The 15,614-nt window shown below is 38.1% G+C and overlaps 1 protein-coding gene across 1 annotated transcript; it reads left to right on the top strand.

The window, feature by feature from the left end:
• Nucleotides 1–568: 568 nt before the first annotated feature.
• Nucleotides 569–15,196, top strand: LOC117387542 (integrin beta-3-like). Its single transcript, XM_033985064.2, has 15 exons — nucleotides 569–770; nucleotides 994–1,079; nucleotides 1,522–1,726; nucleotides 2,158–2,410; nucleotides 3,705–3,867; nucleotides 4,724–4,885; nucleotides 4,973–5,068; nucleotides 5,757–5,846; nucleotides 6,876–7,010; nucleotides 8,127–8,571; nucleotides 11,650–11,872; nucleotides 12,000–12,100; nucleotides 12,177–12,296; nucleotides 14,331–14,497; nucleotides 14,960–15,196. Exons 1-15 carry the CDS (start codon nucleotides 698–700, stop codon nucleotides 15,026–15,028), a joined length of 2,388 nt encoding a protein of 795 aa, XP_033840955.1. The 5' UTR covers nucleotides 569–697; the 3' UTR covers nucleotides 15,029–15,196.
• The last annotated feature ends 418 nt before the right edge of the window (nucleotides 15,197–15,614 follow it).

Below are 15,614 nucleotides of genomic sequence, written 5' to 3' on the forward strand. Positions count from 1 at the left end.
GCGCACGTCCCAATAGTAAATCACGCGCAACACGCCCAAAAAATTGCACAAGCTGTTTTTCAGTTTATACTGGCGCACGGATTGATAACTGAGGCCCTATGTGTGAGATGTTGGGGTGTAATTTCATCTTAAATCCACAAGTGAGCAGTATAAACTAGAATAACATTTATGGGAGTCTGGAGCTGGACAAACGGATGGGGAAGAACGGGTCAACAAAATCAAGTACAAATGACTAAGATTGATAAAAGGAAAGAAAAAAACATAAAGATTTCGGTTCCTGCCAGCCAACTTTATTCTTATATTAGTGCATGTGGCATATGTAATTAGCCTATATCCCTCTAGTCATGTTTGAGTCTAATTGGAAAAAAGAAAGGATAGGCAACTGAAAGTTAGTTGCATTTTAAGATCTTCGTCAAATTAAATGAACAGTTAAAAGTCAGTCCATTTTACTCCAGCTCACCGGGCCCAGGTGTAGAGCACATGTCAGCGCTTCTCTCAGTGAAGGCTCTCGTGGCTCGGGATGCTCTTGGCCTTTCTCCGCCCATCAGCTTCTTTAACTGTGTAATCGTGAGAAAATGGGGGTGGCTTCACATTTGACTGTATTTGGAGCGGTTCTGGGGTAGCTTTGGTCTTCTTTTACGCGGCTTACGTGCAGTTCTCTGGCAGCTCTGTCCCATCAGAGCCAGAGCGCACCAGGATGGGCGCTTTTCACAGGCTCCGGATATTATCTTACTATGTTTTTATTGTTACAGCGGGGACAGCAGTTTGGGGTGAGTTATTGCATTTATTAATTCATTTGTGTAATTACTTGTTGATTTAAATGATACTTATTTGCATATGATGGTGAATTTAAAAAGAAGATAAAATGCTATTGGTCTTATGAGTTACCTAGCTATAACATAAACAAATGTGTGTAATTAGCAGTTTAAAATGTTTAAAGTTTTTAATAAAGGAGTGCTGAATGTAGAGAATGACTAAAAACCTAATTTCTAGGCTCTAACGTCTGCACTTCCAGAGGAGCCAGCACATGCAAGCAGTGTCTGGCTGTGCACCCCAGCTGTGCATGGTGTGTTCAGGAGGTGGGTTTTCTTTGGCACGTTTTTCCATACTTTTAAATTCCAACTTTCCTTCTTTAGGTGAGAGAACATATAGACAAGACAAAATGCCACTGCATATTTCACTATTTTAAATCTAAATAATCTATAAATAAGTATGCTGGTGTTTGCTTTGTTTTGTTCAAGGCATATTCTCACCACGTTGTAAATCACTCTTGTTACATTATGTGGTTTTGGTCTGCTAACATATTTCTAGTATTGAATATGCCAAAAACAATCTTCCTTCATGTCCATGCAATAGGCCGTATATTATGCTCAACCAACTTTTTCCTCATCAGAAAAATACCAGGACTTTTGTTGTTTCACCAGTGCATGTTTAAAGCATAATAGTCTGTCTCCTGTTTGAGATTTTAAACACTCCTTTATTACGTGCTTTTGCCATCCTTTTACTGTCTTCCCGTGTCAGGACTTTGGCCATGGAATTGTCACTTCGTCCCGCTGTGATCTGAAGAATAACCTGGTAGCATCAGGCTGTGCCCCTTCTTTGATCGAATCGCCCAACAGTAAACTGCAGGTGATGGAGGACAGGCCACTGAGCAACAAGGCGGCAGGGGCCACACAAGACGTCACTCAAATCAAACCCCAGAGACTCCATATCACACTCAGACCAGGTAGGATGCATTTTAAATACTGCATCACTGTAGATGGTCCCTCAGTATTAAGTACTCAATAATATTGGATAATTTTCTCTATTTTGAATAATTCTCAATTTTCCTCAATAAAATGTGATATGTAAAGTGTATTTTAACACATTCTGTGTTTGTAGGTTGGACCATGAAATATTTGGGATTCATTATTAGCTTAGCAGCCAATGTAATCAAATATAAATGCTTTTGGTTCTGGTTGTATTTAAAATGTGCTCTGTAAAATAAATCCTGATTTGAAAACATAGATCACAGATTTGATTGCTACTGCTATAATTTTCAGATCCCTCATGAGGGATCAATGAGCCTTTAGGGCTGTAGTTGACCTGCTTCATTGTTGTTCATTGTTTGTTCATTGTAAAATTATACATATTATGGCAAATCTTTTTGTGTTATAGATGATGCCAAACGTTTCACAGTAAAGGTCCGTCAGGTGGAGGACTACCCTGTGGACCTGTACTATCTGATGGACCTGTCCTACTCTATGAACGATGATCTGTTTCGGCTTAGGACACTGGGCCGTGGTCTGGCTGAGGCAATGAACCGGACCACCAGTAACCTCCGAATGGGCTTTGGGGCGTTTGTGGACAAGCCGCTGTCTCCCTACATGTACATCTCACCCAAGGAGGCTGTGAAAAATCCATGCTACAGGTACAAAATGTAGATTAAAAAATGTCCTAACTTTTCTGGTGGAGGGCCTGCTGTCTGCTTGTCTCCTGGAGTTGTTATTGCTTTGTCTAAAATGTTCCAAAGTATGGCATTAAACATGTATTTGTTAATTATTACCGGTAATTATGGATGTTTTATGGCCATATTGTGGAACATTCAAGGCAAAGCATTAACAGAAGCCAGTGTTCTCTCTTCTGCCCCGTGTTGTATATGAAAGGGCATCTGTCTTAAAACCTATGCCAAATCCCAGCATGTTCGGAGGAGGATTATTTTGGAGGAACAAACACAAAGAAGAATCAAGTCAAGTCAGTGGCATAATAAAGTAAAAAAAATGCTTTTTCTAGTGGAACCTAAAATGCTTGTTTATGGAAACAAGCAGCATTTAGTTTAATTTTAACAATGTTTTCTTAGCACTATGATCGCCCTAGTGAAGTTGTTTTGGTGCAGAACAGTGATGTCATTCTTGTGGCTCTACCTTTAAACCGTTATTTAAATCTGACACAATGAGCGAGGCGGTGTTTACGTCTTACAGTGTTGCCAGGTCAGCTGTTCTGAGTTAATCACAGGTGATGTATGTGGAGTTGGACTGTCATTCTGACAGGAGACACTTCATTTGATTTAGTGGTTCAAAGTCCTCTTGGCTTATTTACTTTCTTCATTACACACACTCAGCCATGTTATACATTACTTGTATGAAAAACTAGGGCTCAGTGAAAGTGAAGAATTTCATATGCCCATTTCACAAAGGTAGACTGCATAACTTGTCTGGTATATAGTTATGCGACACCTGCTTGTCTTCATGGTGATGTTTTTGCTTTGACTGAAATATTCCACAGTATGGCATTAAATACATCTTTTTAGCATTTATTTCATTTTGTGAAAATATTTATTCTTAGTGTCAGTGTCTCAGGGTTGCCTCTCCACAGATCTGGCTTGTGACTTTGCTTAGTGGTGTCATTTGTCACTTGGGTCCATGGAGATAGATAAGTTTGATACTCTGTATGTCATACATATCTATGGCCTCCACCAGAAACGTTAACTTTAAAGTTTAAAGTTACCGTTAAACAGTGTATCATTTTATTCATTGTCCAATTACTAAACTATTCTCCACATACTATTAAAATGTGACCTTTGAGTTTGCTTTGCTTTTAAGCAAACAAAAACATTACCAAATAACAAAAACACACTCCCCCACTGAAGAGAATAGCTCTTTCATCCAACCACAAACCCTAATACAAAACATCTTAATATGAAACACAATCTCTTTGATTGACAGCATCAACACCACCTGTCTGCCCCAGTTTGGCTACAAGCACGTGCTGTCGCTGACCGAGGAAGTGGGACGCTTCACTGAGGAGGTGAAGAAGCAGATGGTGTCCAGAAACCGAGATGCCCCCGAGGGAGGCTTTGATGCCATCATCCAGGCCGCTGTGTGCAAGGTGAACCACACGCACCCACTAATAACCTCACATTGATCGCATTCTTCAGTCTCTCTGTAATACAAACATACGCAAATAATTTAGACACAGAGACAGACATAAGAACGTATTTCTTATTCCTGGATTTTGCTTACACAGAATAAAAATCTTAAGCTTTATAACCAATAGGCTAATTCTTGTAGTTATTATAGGAGTTATTATACTATGTATTTTTTGTTACCACACCATTTGTATGCACACATTAATGCAACTTGTTCTTACCAAAATCTAGTCTATAGATTCTGCTCTGGGGTTTGTGCTTGCTGTTCCACTTACAAGAGTAAATGAAATGAGGTTGTGGAAGGGTGTCTGTTATCAAATATATATACAAATGTAACTTTAGGCTATTTAAAAGCGCACTATGCATGTTTTCTGGTGGAGGGTCTGTCACCTGATTTTGACATAAAATGTTAATACTTTGGCTGGAAGGTTCGACAGATTGAAACTCATATATCTTTAATTTCCTCAATTAAATCTTTTTTTATTTTCGTTTTTATTGCCCAAATACTTAGTGTGGTGAAATTACATGTTTGTTTCCACTGAGATTGCTTGGTTTTTATGTCATTTTGTGAAACATTCCAGGCAAAGCTACAGCATCTCCATGGACAAAAGAAGGTTTCAGCTCCTCCACTAGAAAAGTACATAGTGCCCCTTTATATTTGAACTTTTAAGTCAACACTAATCTGAGTTTAAAATGAAACCTTGTTGAAATCCACCCACATGTAATGTGTCCTGATGTCTATGGGCCATCTGTTATTTTTATATCTTAATTACAATCAAGCACAATACAATAAAATAATGGTATGTTGTGGATCAGGAAAAGATTGGCTGGCGTCCCGGGGCCTCCCACCTCCTCATCTTCACGTCAGATGCAAAGACTCATGTGGCTTTGGATGGTCGGTTGGCAGGGATTGTTCAGCCTAATGATGGGAAATGCCACCTCAACTCTGAAAACATGTACAGCATGTCCACAACTATGGTTGGCGCATTATTATTCTTATCTGTGTTGCGTTGTACTGGTGTTGTTATGTGGTTTATAATGGCTTTTGTCCCTTTGGTCCAAAAGGATTACCCATCGCTGGCCTTAATTACAGAAAAGATGTCAGAAAACAATATAAACCTCATCTTTGCTGTCACCAACCCTGTGGTCCGTCTTTACCAGGTCAGAAACACCACATTTATTTTGTTGCCAAATGTCCAGTAACCACAAGTGTGTCGTGATAACACACATACCTCTCTTTGAACAAGATAACAAACCATGTTTTCAAACCTACACAAGAAACCAACTGCAGCCTGTAATCATCACATTTTACACATACTGTACATGCTCCAGACCTCTTTGGGTTACCCAAAAATCTTGGACCTTGTATTGGAAGAATGGGAAAAAGGAAACAGTATTATGCAATACTACATTCACTAGACTGTGAATGTAGTTTTTCCAAAAGGGAAGTAAGACGCCACTTACCCAAATTTGTGGTCCTCACTGAAAATACTAAACAAACAAAACAAAAACAACTAAAAAGTTCATTTAAGCAACTGTGTCTTACATCCATACCTCAAACTGTGGTATGAATATTAATGGCACACATATATTTTATAGGGGGAGTCTTCTTATTATGCTTCATAGTCGTGGTTTGCTTTTTTATGGTTTTGTCTAGAGACATAACTTTATCTCGACTATACTATATTTACTCAGTAATCTTCACATGTTGTTGTGTCCTTTTTTAGAAATGCATTTATTCCATAATAATAAAATCGAAATGAGCATAACTCAGAGAAATATCTGAGAATCACAGGTCAACAAAAACACTTCATGTTACTTGAAGTGCATTTCTTTGTTTGTCTTACAGAACTACAGTGAGCTGATTCCTGGCACCACAGTAGGAACACTGTCCAATGACTCGGGCAATGTGATCCAGCTCATATTAAAAGCCTATGCTGTAAGTGCTACACATAACCATGCACAGACCTTTGACTAGACGGTGTTTCAGTGGGTGACGCGTGCTTGTTGACACACACCCATCATGTCTGAGCCAGTCGACTATTTGGGACAATTTTGTTCACGAAAATTCCCCTGTGGCAAAAGCGTGATGCTGACCATTTGTGGAGAGCTACTGTCTGGACCAGCATGCTTAGTTTGGCAATTTAAGAGCTGAATAACTGTTATATTGTACAATGCATTTTTTTGAAGTACGAGTGATTGCAGTGGGTAATATAAGGCAAGGCCAAGCAAGGCAAGTTTGTGTAGCACAATTCATAAATAATTCAAAGTGCTTTACAGAATAAGAAATAAGAAATTAAATAAGACATGAAAATCACAATACAAACAAATAAAGCATAAATAATCATAAATAATAATAATAAAATTTACTTAAAAAGAATAGTGATAGTGCAGAATAAAAACCTTTTTGAGCCTGGATTTAAACATTGCCAATGTGTATGTATATATATATATATATATATATATATATATATATATATATATATATATATATATATATATATATATATATATATATATATATATATATATATATATATATATATATATATCATAAAACTGATATATAAAACTGAAATTGAATTAGGGAATCAATGCCAAACTGGGTAGTAGTTGTCTTTAGAATCAAATCAAAAGTGCGTACCATAGATGAACCTAATGTATTTATGATTATAACGATTAAGTACCTGGATTACTGGTTACAGAATAATTCAGAGAAATAATGCATATGAAATGTAAAACACTACAAAAGGTGCACTATGAAATTTCTCTGTCATTGCAACATCATTGAATTTAATGCCATACTGTGGAACATTTCAGGCAAAACCATAACATTTCCATGGAAACAAGTGGCAGGAAACGAGTGGCAGACTGCCCAAGAGAGAAGTGCTAAGAGGACTGTTAAAAAGTGTAACATGAATTGCATACTACAGTGTAATGTGTCTGTATATCAATGTGTTTTATTCAGAAAATCCGTTCCAAAGTGGAGTTGGAGCTCCTCGGTGTCCCAGAGGAGCTGTCTCTTTCGTTCAATGCTACCTGTTTGAATGGAGAGGTCATTCCAGGTCTCAAGTCCTGCTCTGGCCTCAAGATTGGCGATACGGTCAGTTGCTTTTAATAGGTGCTTAGAAAAATGTAATTATGTTGAAGTCATAACATTATTGAAACTGGCTCTGGTATTGTCTATTAGAAGTGGTCCAAGGAGAGAAAAGAGTGGTAAAAATAGACTAGTTGTCCACCAGATAGATAACTATAATGTAGGAGTAAAAATAGTTCATAGTGGATTGTATATTGGGCAGTTAGTAATAATGATATGCCTGATCTGTGTTCATTCAGTGCATAGTGAAACAGCAAAGCAAGTGTACTATAAATAGGGCATTAAATCTCTGTCTCTCATTGGAGGGGATAAATCAGCCTTTATGTTTCAATTGTTGGATAAGGTACAAAATTGCTAAGAGTTCATGTATTTGTCTTCACATTTTTGTTAAACAGTTTCTGTTATTAACGTCCTCCTGTTGCATATTTCTTTTATCACAACTTATTTGGTGCTGTGCCTTATTTTCTCCTCACTCCAGGTGACATTTTTTGGCCTTGCTATTTTCTTTTTACTTGGCCTCAGCTCCCTCTTGCGTTTTTCCCATATATGGATCTCTCCCCAGATGGAGTAACTGCCCTCTTTTGGACATTCACCAGATTTGGATCCAGTTTGCTGAAAGAACAATTACTGTGTTGTTGAGTACATATGGAGGACATCCCAGTGTAGTAACTTTGAACTTATTGTTGTTTCATAGTTTAATAGTTATACGAGGTAACTTTTTTTTTTTTTTTTTTTTTTTTTTTACAAAAGATTACTTAATTACCAAAAAGTGAATAACAAAGACAATGTGCAGACTGAAACAGGCTTGGGAAAATATTTGATCTCATGGGAATTTGTTATGATAAAAATGCTATGTGTATTTCATCAACATTTTTCTTCCCAACCAGAGGTTTATGCTTTTTCGGCATTTGTGGAATCATGTCAGATTATTTAAAACAAGATTGGGTTGTTCTATTGCAAAGGGTAGATGTCATGGAGACATTTTCAGCATCAGTAAAGGAACAAAAATATAGAAGAAGTTTCCTCTTTTTCTACATTACTCTGAATCCTGGGATGAACTATAGTGCCTTGGGAGGACTCTCTGGCTCACATCTTGTGTTTTACATTTGCCATGTCTTGCAGGTCTCTTTCAGTGTGGAGGCCCGAGCTCGTGGGTGCCCCAAACAGAAGAAGAAGACCTTTATTATAAAACCTGTGGGCTTCAAAGACTCACTGTCCATCACTGTCTCCTTTGAGTGTGACTGCAAGTGTCAGGCCAAAGCCCAACCAAACAGCCCCAAGTGTCACTACGGCAATGGCACATTTGAGTGTGGCATCTGCCAGTGCCACCCGGGCCGCCTGGGACCCCACTGCGAGTGCGCCGAGGGGGACTATAACCCCTCAGACCAGGACCGCTGCAGTGGACCCTCGAGTGCCTCTGGGCCTCAAACGGCCATCTGCAGTGGGCGGGGAGACTGCGTCTGTGGGCAGTGTGTGTGCCATAGCAGCGACTTCGGCAAAGTGTGGGGCAAGCTCTGCGAGTGTGATGACTTTAACTGTCTGCGGTACAAAGGAGAACTCTGCTCAGGTGAGATTCTTTTAACTAGAACATAGGAGCAAAAGACAAAGTTTAAATCTGTCAAATGGACAAATCCTGTTCCTTAGGAGGAACAACACGTGGAGAAAGCCCTGTCGGCTTGTGGATATCCACAAATGGGCCTTCAATAGATTTAAGAAAGCTAAAAAACAGGACAACAGGGAATCTGAACCTAGAAGGAAAGGTGTAACTATTCCTTACACAGCTGGTGTGTCTGAAAAAATTCAGAGAATTTTCATATTAACACAGAAACTGGTTCACCCAAAAGACAAGAGCCATAAACAAAGTAATGTGGTCTACTCCATTCAGTGTAGTGAAGAGTGCAGTGAGCGCTACATTAGAGAAACTAAACAGCCACTCCATAAGAGAATGTATCAAGATCGCTTCAAGAGCTCCTCTGGACCCTAGTCCCCCGTACATCTCCATCTCAAAGCCACTAACCACTCCTTTGAAGATAGTGAGGTTCAGATCTTAGCCAGAAAAAAGAAATGGTTTGAGAGGGGAGTTAAAGAAGCAATTTTTGTTAGGAAAGACAAACAGGAATGGGAGCCTGAGACATAATCTCTCACAGATCTATGATTTCATCATCAGACCCAAAGCAAACAAAAAGAACAATAGGAGGGCCATTAACGGTTGGATAGGGTTGTTAAGGCTGAAACTGGAGACAATAGCTGTTTCCAGTTTCAGTGTAGTTAGCCCCTCCCTTCAGATAGATATAAGGCAGTGTCCAACAGCAATCTGACCAGAACTGAAAAAGCTGCTTGGATGAGCAGCAAAACGTCTTCACAACACAACGATTTGTCCATCTGACAGATTTAAACTTTGTCTTTTACTATGGATTACAACTTGACGACTGAGGGATTACACAGATAGAACATAGGAGATGTACCTGAAGGCATATGAGAATGCTATGGCAATAAAAATATGAGCGCTGATAGCTTTGTCATGGCAGGACATTTCTACAGTAACAAGTGGGAGAAAAGAGGCAAACAAGCATATTCACCATAGTCAATCAAACACTGCTTTATAGCAGCTTGCTGCCCAGATGTAGTCCAGGTATTTCTGCACAGTCCCTATGTTTAAACACACATCATTACAAGAGTCAGGGTAAACAGATATGACAGTGACGTGTTAAGATGTGGTGACTGTTGTTTGTGTGTCTTTGTGAGATGTTAAAATGTGTGTTGGCAGTCCCCTGCTCCACACGGACTGTGCCACCCATCTGGGAAGAATCATAACGTCTCCTCCTCCTGCAGGACACGGCCACTCTCATAATAAACACATGCTGGAGGTGCGTGTGTGCGACTCAGTGCCTTTACAGCCCAGGTTCAAATGTTTGTGTCAGACCAACCGCGCTTGTGGATTATTTTAGATTTCACTAAGAGAACAATGGTTTTACAATATTTGACAAAAATAGGACAGTAGGCCATGTATTCATTGTGGTGAACAGCTAGTGAAGCAAAAAAAAAAAAAAGTACTTGAATTACAAATTTAAGAATACCATGTTTTCATCATATATTTATTTGTTAATTTTATTCTTTAGTTTGCTTGTAAAAATTCCACAATACTTATTAATCCCCCCTCAAAAAATGACCAAGACAAAAAGCTAAAGTAGGCCTCTGCTTCATTAAGCTAATTTATCTTGCAATTAAAAGAGCTAATTGCACATGCGTAATTGCTAGCAGACTGCTCCTCTGGCTGGGTAACGTATCAGTTGAGCCTGTGTTTCCTTCAGACAGAAATGTCTTGTATTCCCCATAGAACATAGATTAACATGAAAATACCTATGTGCTTACTCATTGATTCGTGCGCTGTAAAAGCCCCAAAAATAACCTCATGTTTGGCCAAAAAGGCTCAAAGTGGGGGACTGGTAATGTTCAGTCCAAGTATGTGTTCACAACTGTTTGCTATACATTGTTACGATCACAAATCATCTCCCATTATAGCTTAGATTAAAAGCCAGTGGTCTTGTGGTTAAGCGGTAATGACAATGTGTTATGCATCATGCTCTAAGCTTCCTGTGTCATTGTTTATCTGGGAATTGTTTGGCACTCATACAGTAGGCCACAATAAAGTTTCAGAACCATTTCTTGCTAACTCACTAGAACAGTCAGTTGTTATAACTGTATATTAGTGGGAACAAATTTACTTAAAGGAGTGGAGAATCACATTAACAAAAATAACTCTTGCCCAGACACCACAGACACAATGGGATATGATTTTAGTCTCCCACAAGCATGACTACACTTCTGCTTCCTTTTCTTTGGAAATTTAGACTGGTTGCTTAACTATTTTTAGAACCAAATATTAAATTGAACTGTACAGTCACTCTAAAATGTTTTTAAAAGAATATTTATTGTGTTCATTCTATAATTGCAGATTGTGCTGGCAAAGTATGACATCCAATTGCGGCTAATGACTGTAATTCAAACTTGTAATTTCCAGGACACAAAAGGTCACGCAGTTACATGTTGATGTTCTGTTTGCTGCAAATGGAAATGTCTATGTTCTTTAAAGGATTAGCAGGCGTAAAATTATAAAAAAAAATTTAAAAAACTATAAATGCCGAAGGTTATTCTCTCTTACAGTGGTGGAACATAAAGTAAAAGTAGTAAAGTACTGTACTTAAACACAATTTTTAGCTGTCTGTACTTTACTTGAGTAAATTTCAAAGAAGATTACTTTTACTTTACTACTTCTGGGAGCAGGTATCTGTACTTTCTACTTCACTACATATTTGAACAGGACTAAAAAGTAAAAGTTTTTATTATAGTATTTATTATTGTTTGAAACTTGCAGAAAAGACTGAGGGTTTATTTTTAACACATTCATAATCTGCACGAAATACTTTTATTTTTTACACTTTAAGTACATTTTTAAACAAAAACTTTAATACTTTAACAAAAGTTTTTTATACCTTGGTGAGAAATGATCATTGCATTGTTACTTTTTAACTTTTCAAACACATGTGATATGATGACTATTCTTTCTAAAATACTTTGACCCTTTCTCCTCTAATTTATGTACGGAGCATTTACTGTGTCTTCATTCATCTTTTCTGTTCAATAGGACATGGAGTATGTAACTGTGGCTTCTGCCAGTGTGACCCGGACTGGCAGGGTGAAAACTGTAACTGCTCGAGACGCACTGACACCTGTATGTCCAGCGTGGGCCTCCTCTGCAGTGGGAGGGGCCAGTGCGTGTGTGGGGCGTGTGAGTGCACCCAGCCTGGAGCATATGGGGCAACATGTGACAAGTGTCCCACCTGCCCTGATGCCTGCACTATGAAAAAGTGAGTCCACCTACGATTACATATATTGGGAATTTCCACAGTCTTTAAACATTTCTAAATTATTACAATTTTTCTGTACTCTCTCCACCACTGGTATTGTGTTTACTGTATATTGGTCTTTTTGCAGGGAATGTGTGGAGTGTAAGCACTTTAAAAGGGGCAGGCTGTTTGAGGATAACTCATGCTCACGAATCTGCAAAGATGACATTCAACTTGTGGATGAGATAGGTAAAAAAAAATACAATTTTTTATTGGTTTCATCCATCTATTACTTAGTAACCCTGTTAAAATGTTCTATCCTCAGTGCTTCATGATACAAATGCTGTGAACTGTTCCTACAAAGATGAGAATGACTGCGTGCAGCGATTTCAGTACTATGAGGATGCCAGTGGAAAATCTATATTGTTTGTTGTTAAAGAGCCAGGTAAGTAACTAGCATGATCTTAATAAGTTCCAGGGTAAATAGTTCTATTTAGAGAAGACATATTATGCTTTTGTTTTCTACATAGTTAGAATCTGGCACTCGTGGCACATAATTTTATATTTTGGATGCGATATTTATATAAAATGATGTAATAAAGAAATTAAAGGGATTTTTTGAACAATGGCATCTTGATTGCAAGTGAACAAAGATGACCTAAATGTGCATGAATGTCAAGAACAATAATAATGCACCAAATCAAATCTTTTGCTCTGAGATATTTACTTTGGTTGTATCTAAAATTGTACAGCTTAACTCGCCACTTCCATCCAACACGCCCTTCATCTTCTTGTTTCTTTTCCGAAAAGAAATCATAGAAGGTGGTAAAAGAGCTTTTAATGAACACAATTCCCCGCAGCAAAAGTCTGTCCAGGGCTCTGTCTTTAATGAATGTGTGTGTTCAATTTAGACACAACTGGATAACACAGAAGTGCACCAAAATTTGCCTTGAACATGTTGCGCCCCGTTGTGTCAAAGAGGGTTGTAAATAGCTGCTCAGCTTCTTTAGGAACATGCTGACTCTACATATCCCCTATACAAAAGTGGTAGAGAAAGTTATTTATGTTAGGGAAAGCAAAATTTAAGTGTAATATTAAAAAAAAACAAAATTTTTTGGAACTTTTGGACCGCATCTTGTTAGTGGACATAAAATTTGCCGTAAAACTAACTGATGTCAAGGTGAGAGGAAGTAGCGCAGCAGAAATGGGGGAAACTACGAGGAGTCTGGCTTTGATGTTAGTTGTAAAAGCTCACCCTAGTTACCCTATACAGTTACCTAAAGCTCCCTTATATGTGTGGTTTCTTCTGGAAATTAGAAGTAAGAAAGTAGTTCAACAATGGAACAAGTTACCCTGGTCATATATAGGCTGTTTGGGTCTTTTATGATTAGATTTAAATGGGCTAAACTTAAATATGATAACTCAACTTGAAAAATCAGAATGTTAAAATGTCCCTTCATCCCTGTCATCACGTCTGCTCGTACTGCTATTTTGAAAACATGTAATTTCTATGTCGTTCCACTTTCATAAAATCCTCACACCAATTTTGTAATAATATGGCATCATAGAAAAGTCTAAAAAAGTAAACTTTTTTAACTACAGAATTCTAAATACCACAACAAACCTGCTCTCTGTTGCCCTCTGCTGGTCTCTTTACGCTTTTCTCAGTGACAATAATGGATTCTACTGTATATTAGAAAGTCTTTCTTTTAGTCAGATGTTTTATTGATTCCAAAACTGTTCTAGTCTAGAGGTGGTAGATTAAAAAAAATGTTTTAAAAAATCACACGATTTACTTTTATTTTGCCTTAATTTCCAAATTGGAGTTGTAGACATAGCAGTAAAATTGAAACGTGAACTCATCCCTGTGACGATGTGCTATTTTGGTGATATCGTTATATTGTGAGTCACTGCTCTTTTGTTTAATGCAGCTCTATGCTCAAAAACAGTGAAGAGTTAACAAATAGCTTTAGTTAAGATTTTTTTTTTTTTTTGGCATATTGCCCAGCTCACCCCAAAGATTGAGTATTTTTGCATAATTTGATACACAAACAAACAAACAAACTCGTTTTCAGTTTATTCATAGTATTCTTTGTGACAAATGTAGCAGCATCTGTTGAGGCAAGACGTTTACGATGGTCTACTACAAGAGCTGTCAATCATCTCATGCACCGCCTCCCTGAAACATATTACATTCCTGATTGGCCAGACCACAAGAGAAAAGAGGGATTTGTGGCCTGGATGCATCAGGCTGCATTTTTCCACCCATTGTATCATTGGTATTGAACAGTGTGTTCACAAAGAAGTATTAGTAATGTACTTTATTGCAGTAAATGTTAAACTCAGATACACCACTCATGTGAGCAAAAGGAAGGACACAGAGTAAACAGCTCTATAAATCATACTTCCTGTGGTGTGAATGTATGCTTATCTGTGGCCCACTGTACTCACTCCTTAATCTTTCACTCCCTCTCTCCAGACTGTCCCAAGGGCCCAGATATTTTGGTGGTCCTATTGTCGGTGGCAGGGGCCATCTTATTCCTGGGTCTAGCTGCTCTGCTAATCTGGAAACTACTGGTTACTATTCACGACAGAAGGGAGTTTGCCAAATTTGAAGAAGAGCGAGCACGGGCCAAATGGGACACAGTAAGTAATTGATACAGTGTGAAAGAAACAAGTTAAGTCCTAATCATAACCTTAATCCTGATTATATCAAACCCATCATTGCCTTTATTGCCCTCATAAGGCCACACACAGCAGGTCTCCTGTTTTAATTTCCTGAAGAGTATTTTATTATTGTTGCAGCATGCTGCTACTGTCAGCAGAATAAAGGTAGTCAACGGAAGGGCTGGGTTTAAATTAGCTGACGCTAATTAGCTTTTACTGGTAATAAGGCACTTAGTGGCCACACACCCAAATCCCATCAGGCTGAAACCACAAGAAACCCACTGTTTAATACACTAATGGAAGGTGCACACGATGCACATTAACACCATAGTTGCATTTTAACTTCATAAAGTTGTGATTATATTTATTTGTGATGTTTATCTAGCTCCACCTCATCTCATTAATGTGAAATCTAATGATGTTGTTCTTGGCCATTTACAGGGACACAATCCTCTCTACAAAGGAGCCACCTCTACCTTCACTAATATCACATACAGAGGGAAAGACTGATGCTACTGAAGAATGGACTGAAACGTGCAGGCCTCTACTGTCACAAGATCATTAATTATAACAATGCTGTGTGTAAATATGTAGAAATTAAAGAGGACATATTTTGTGAACTGTCAACAGCCAGCCATTTGAGGTTGACGATGTAAAAACTATATAAAACCATTTTAACTAACAATTTTAGTCAGTTGTTCATGCAAATACTAAGGTTTGGCACCTCTTGCAAAACTTGGCCTATAGAACTATTCTGTGCTCAGTTAAATAGAGGTTTGCAACTGTGCAGGTTTTCATTTTGACGAATGCAGAAATCACAGCAATCCATTCACCAACTTATGGCAAGAGCTGTGGGTGTACTTAATTGATGGTTGTCTAGCAGCCCATTGCCTCCATCTCCTGGACAAACACTGGAAGTTTGATTAACACATAATATTTAAATGTACCTACCAACGTCCAGCACATTTGTCATTGACAGTCTTTTATTATTTTTTATGACATAAGGGTAGTATCGGGCATTATGCTCAATTCTTTATTTATTTTTCTCTCAAGACAAGAGACTCATCCAATTAGTTTTATCTGACTTAAAAAAAAA

Source organism: Periophthalmus magnuspinnatus, chromosome 19 (genome assembly GCF_009829125.3).
Source record: "Periophthalmus magnuspinnatus isolate fPerMag1 chromosome 19, fPerMag1.2.pri, whole genome shotgun sequence".
Lineage (NCBI taxonomy): Eukaryota > Metazoa > Chordata > Actinopteri > Gobiiformes > Gobiidae > Periophthalmus > Periophthalmus magnuspinnatus.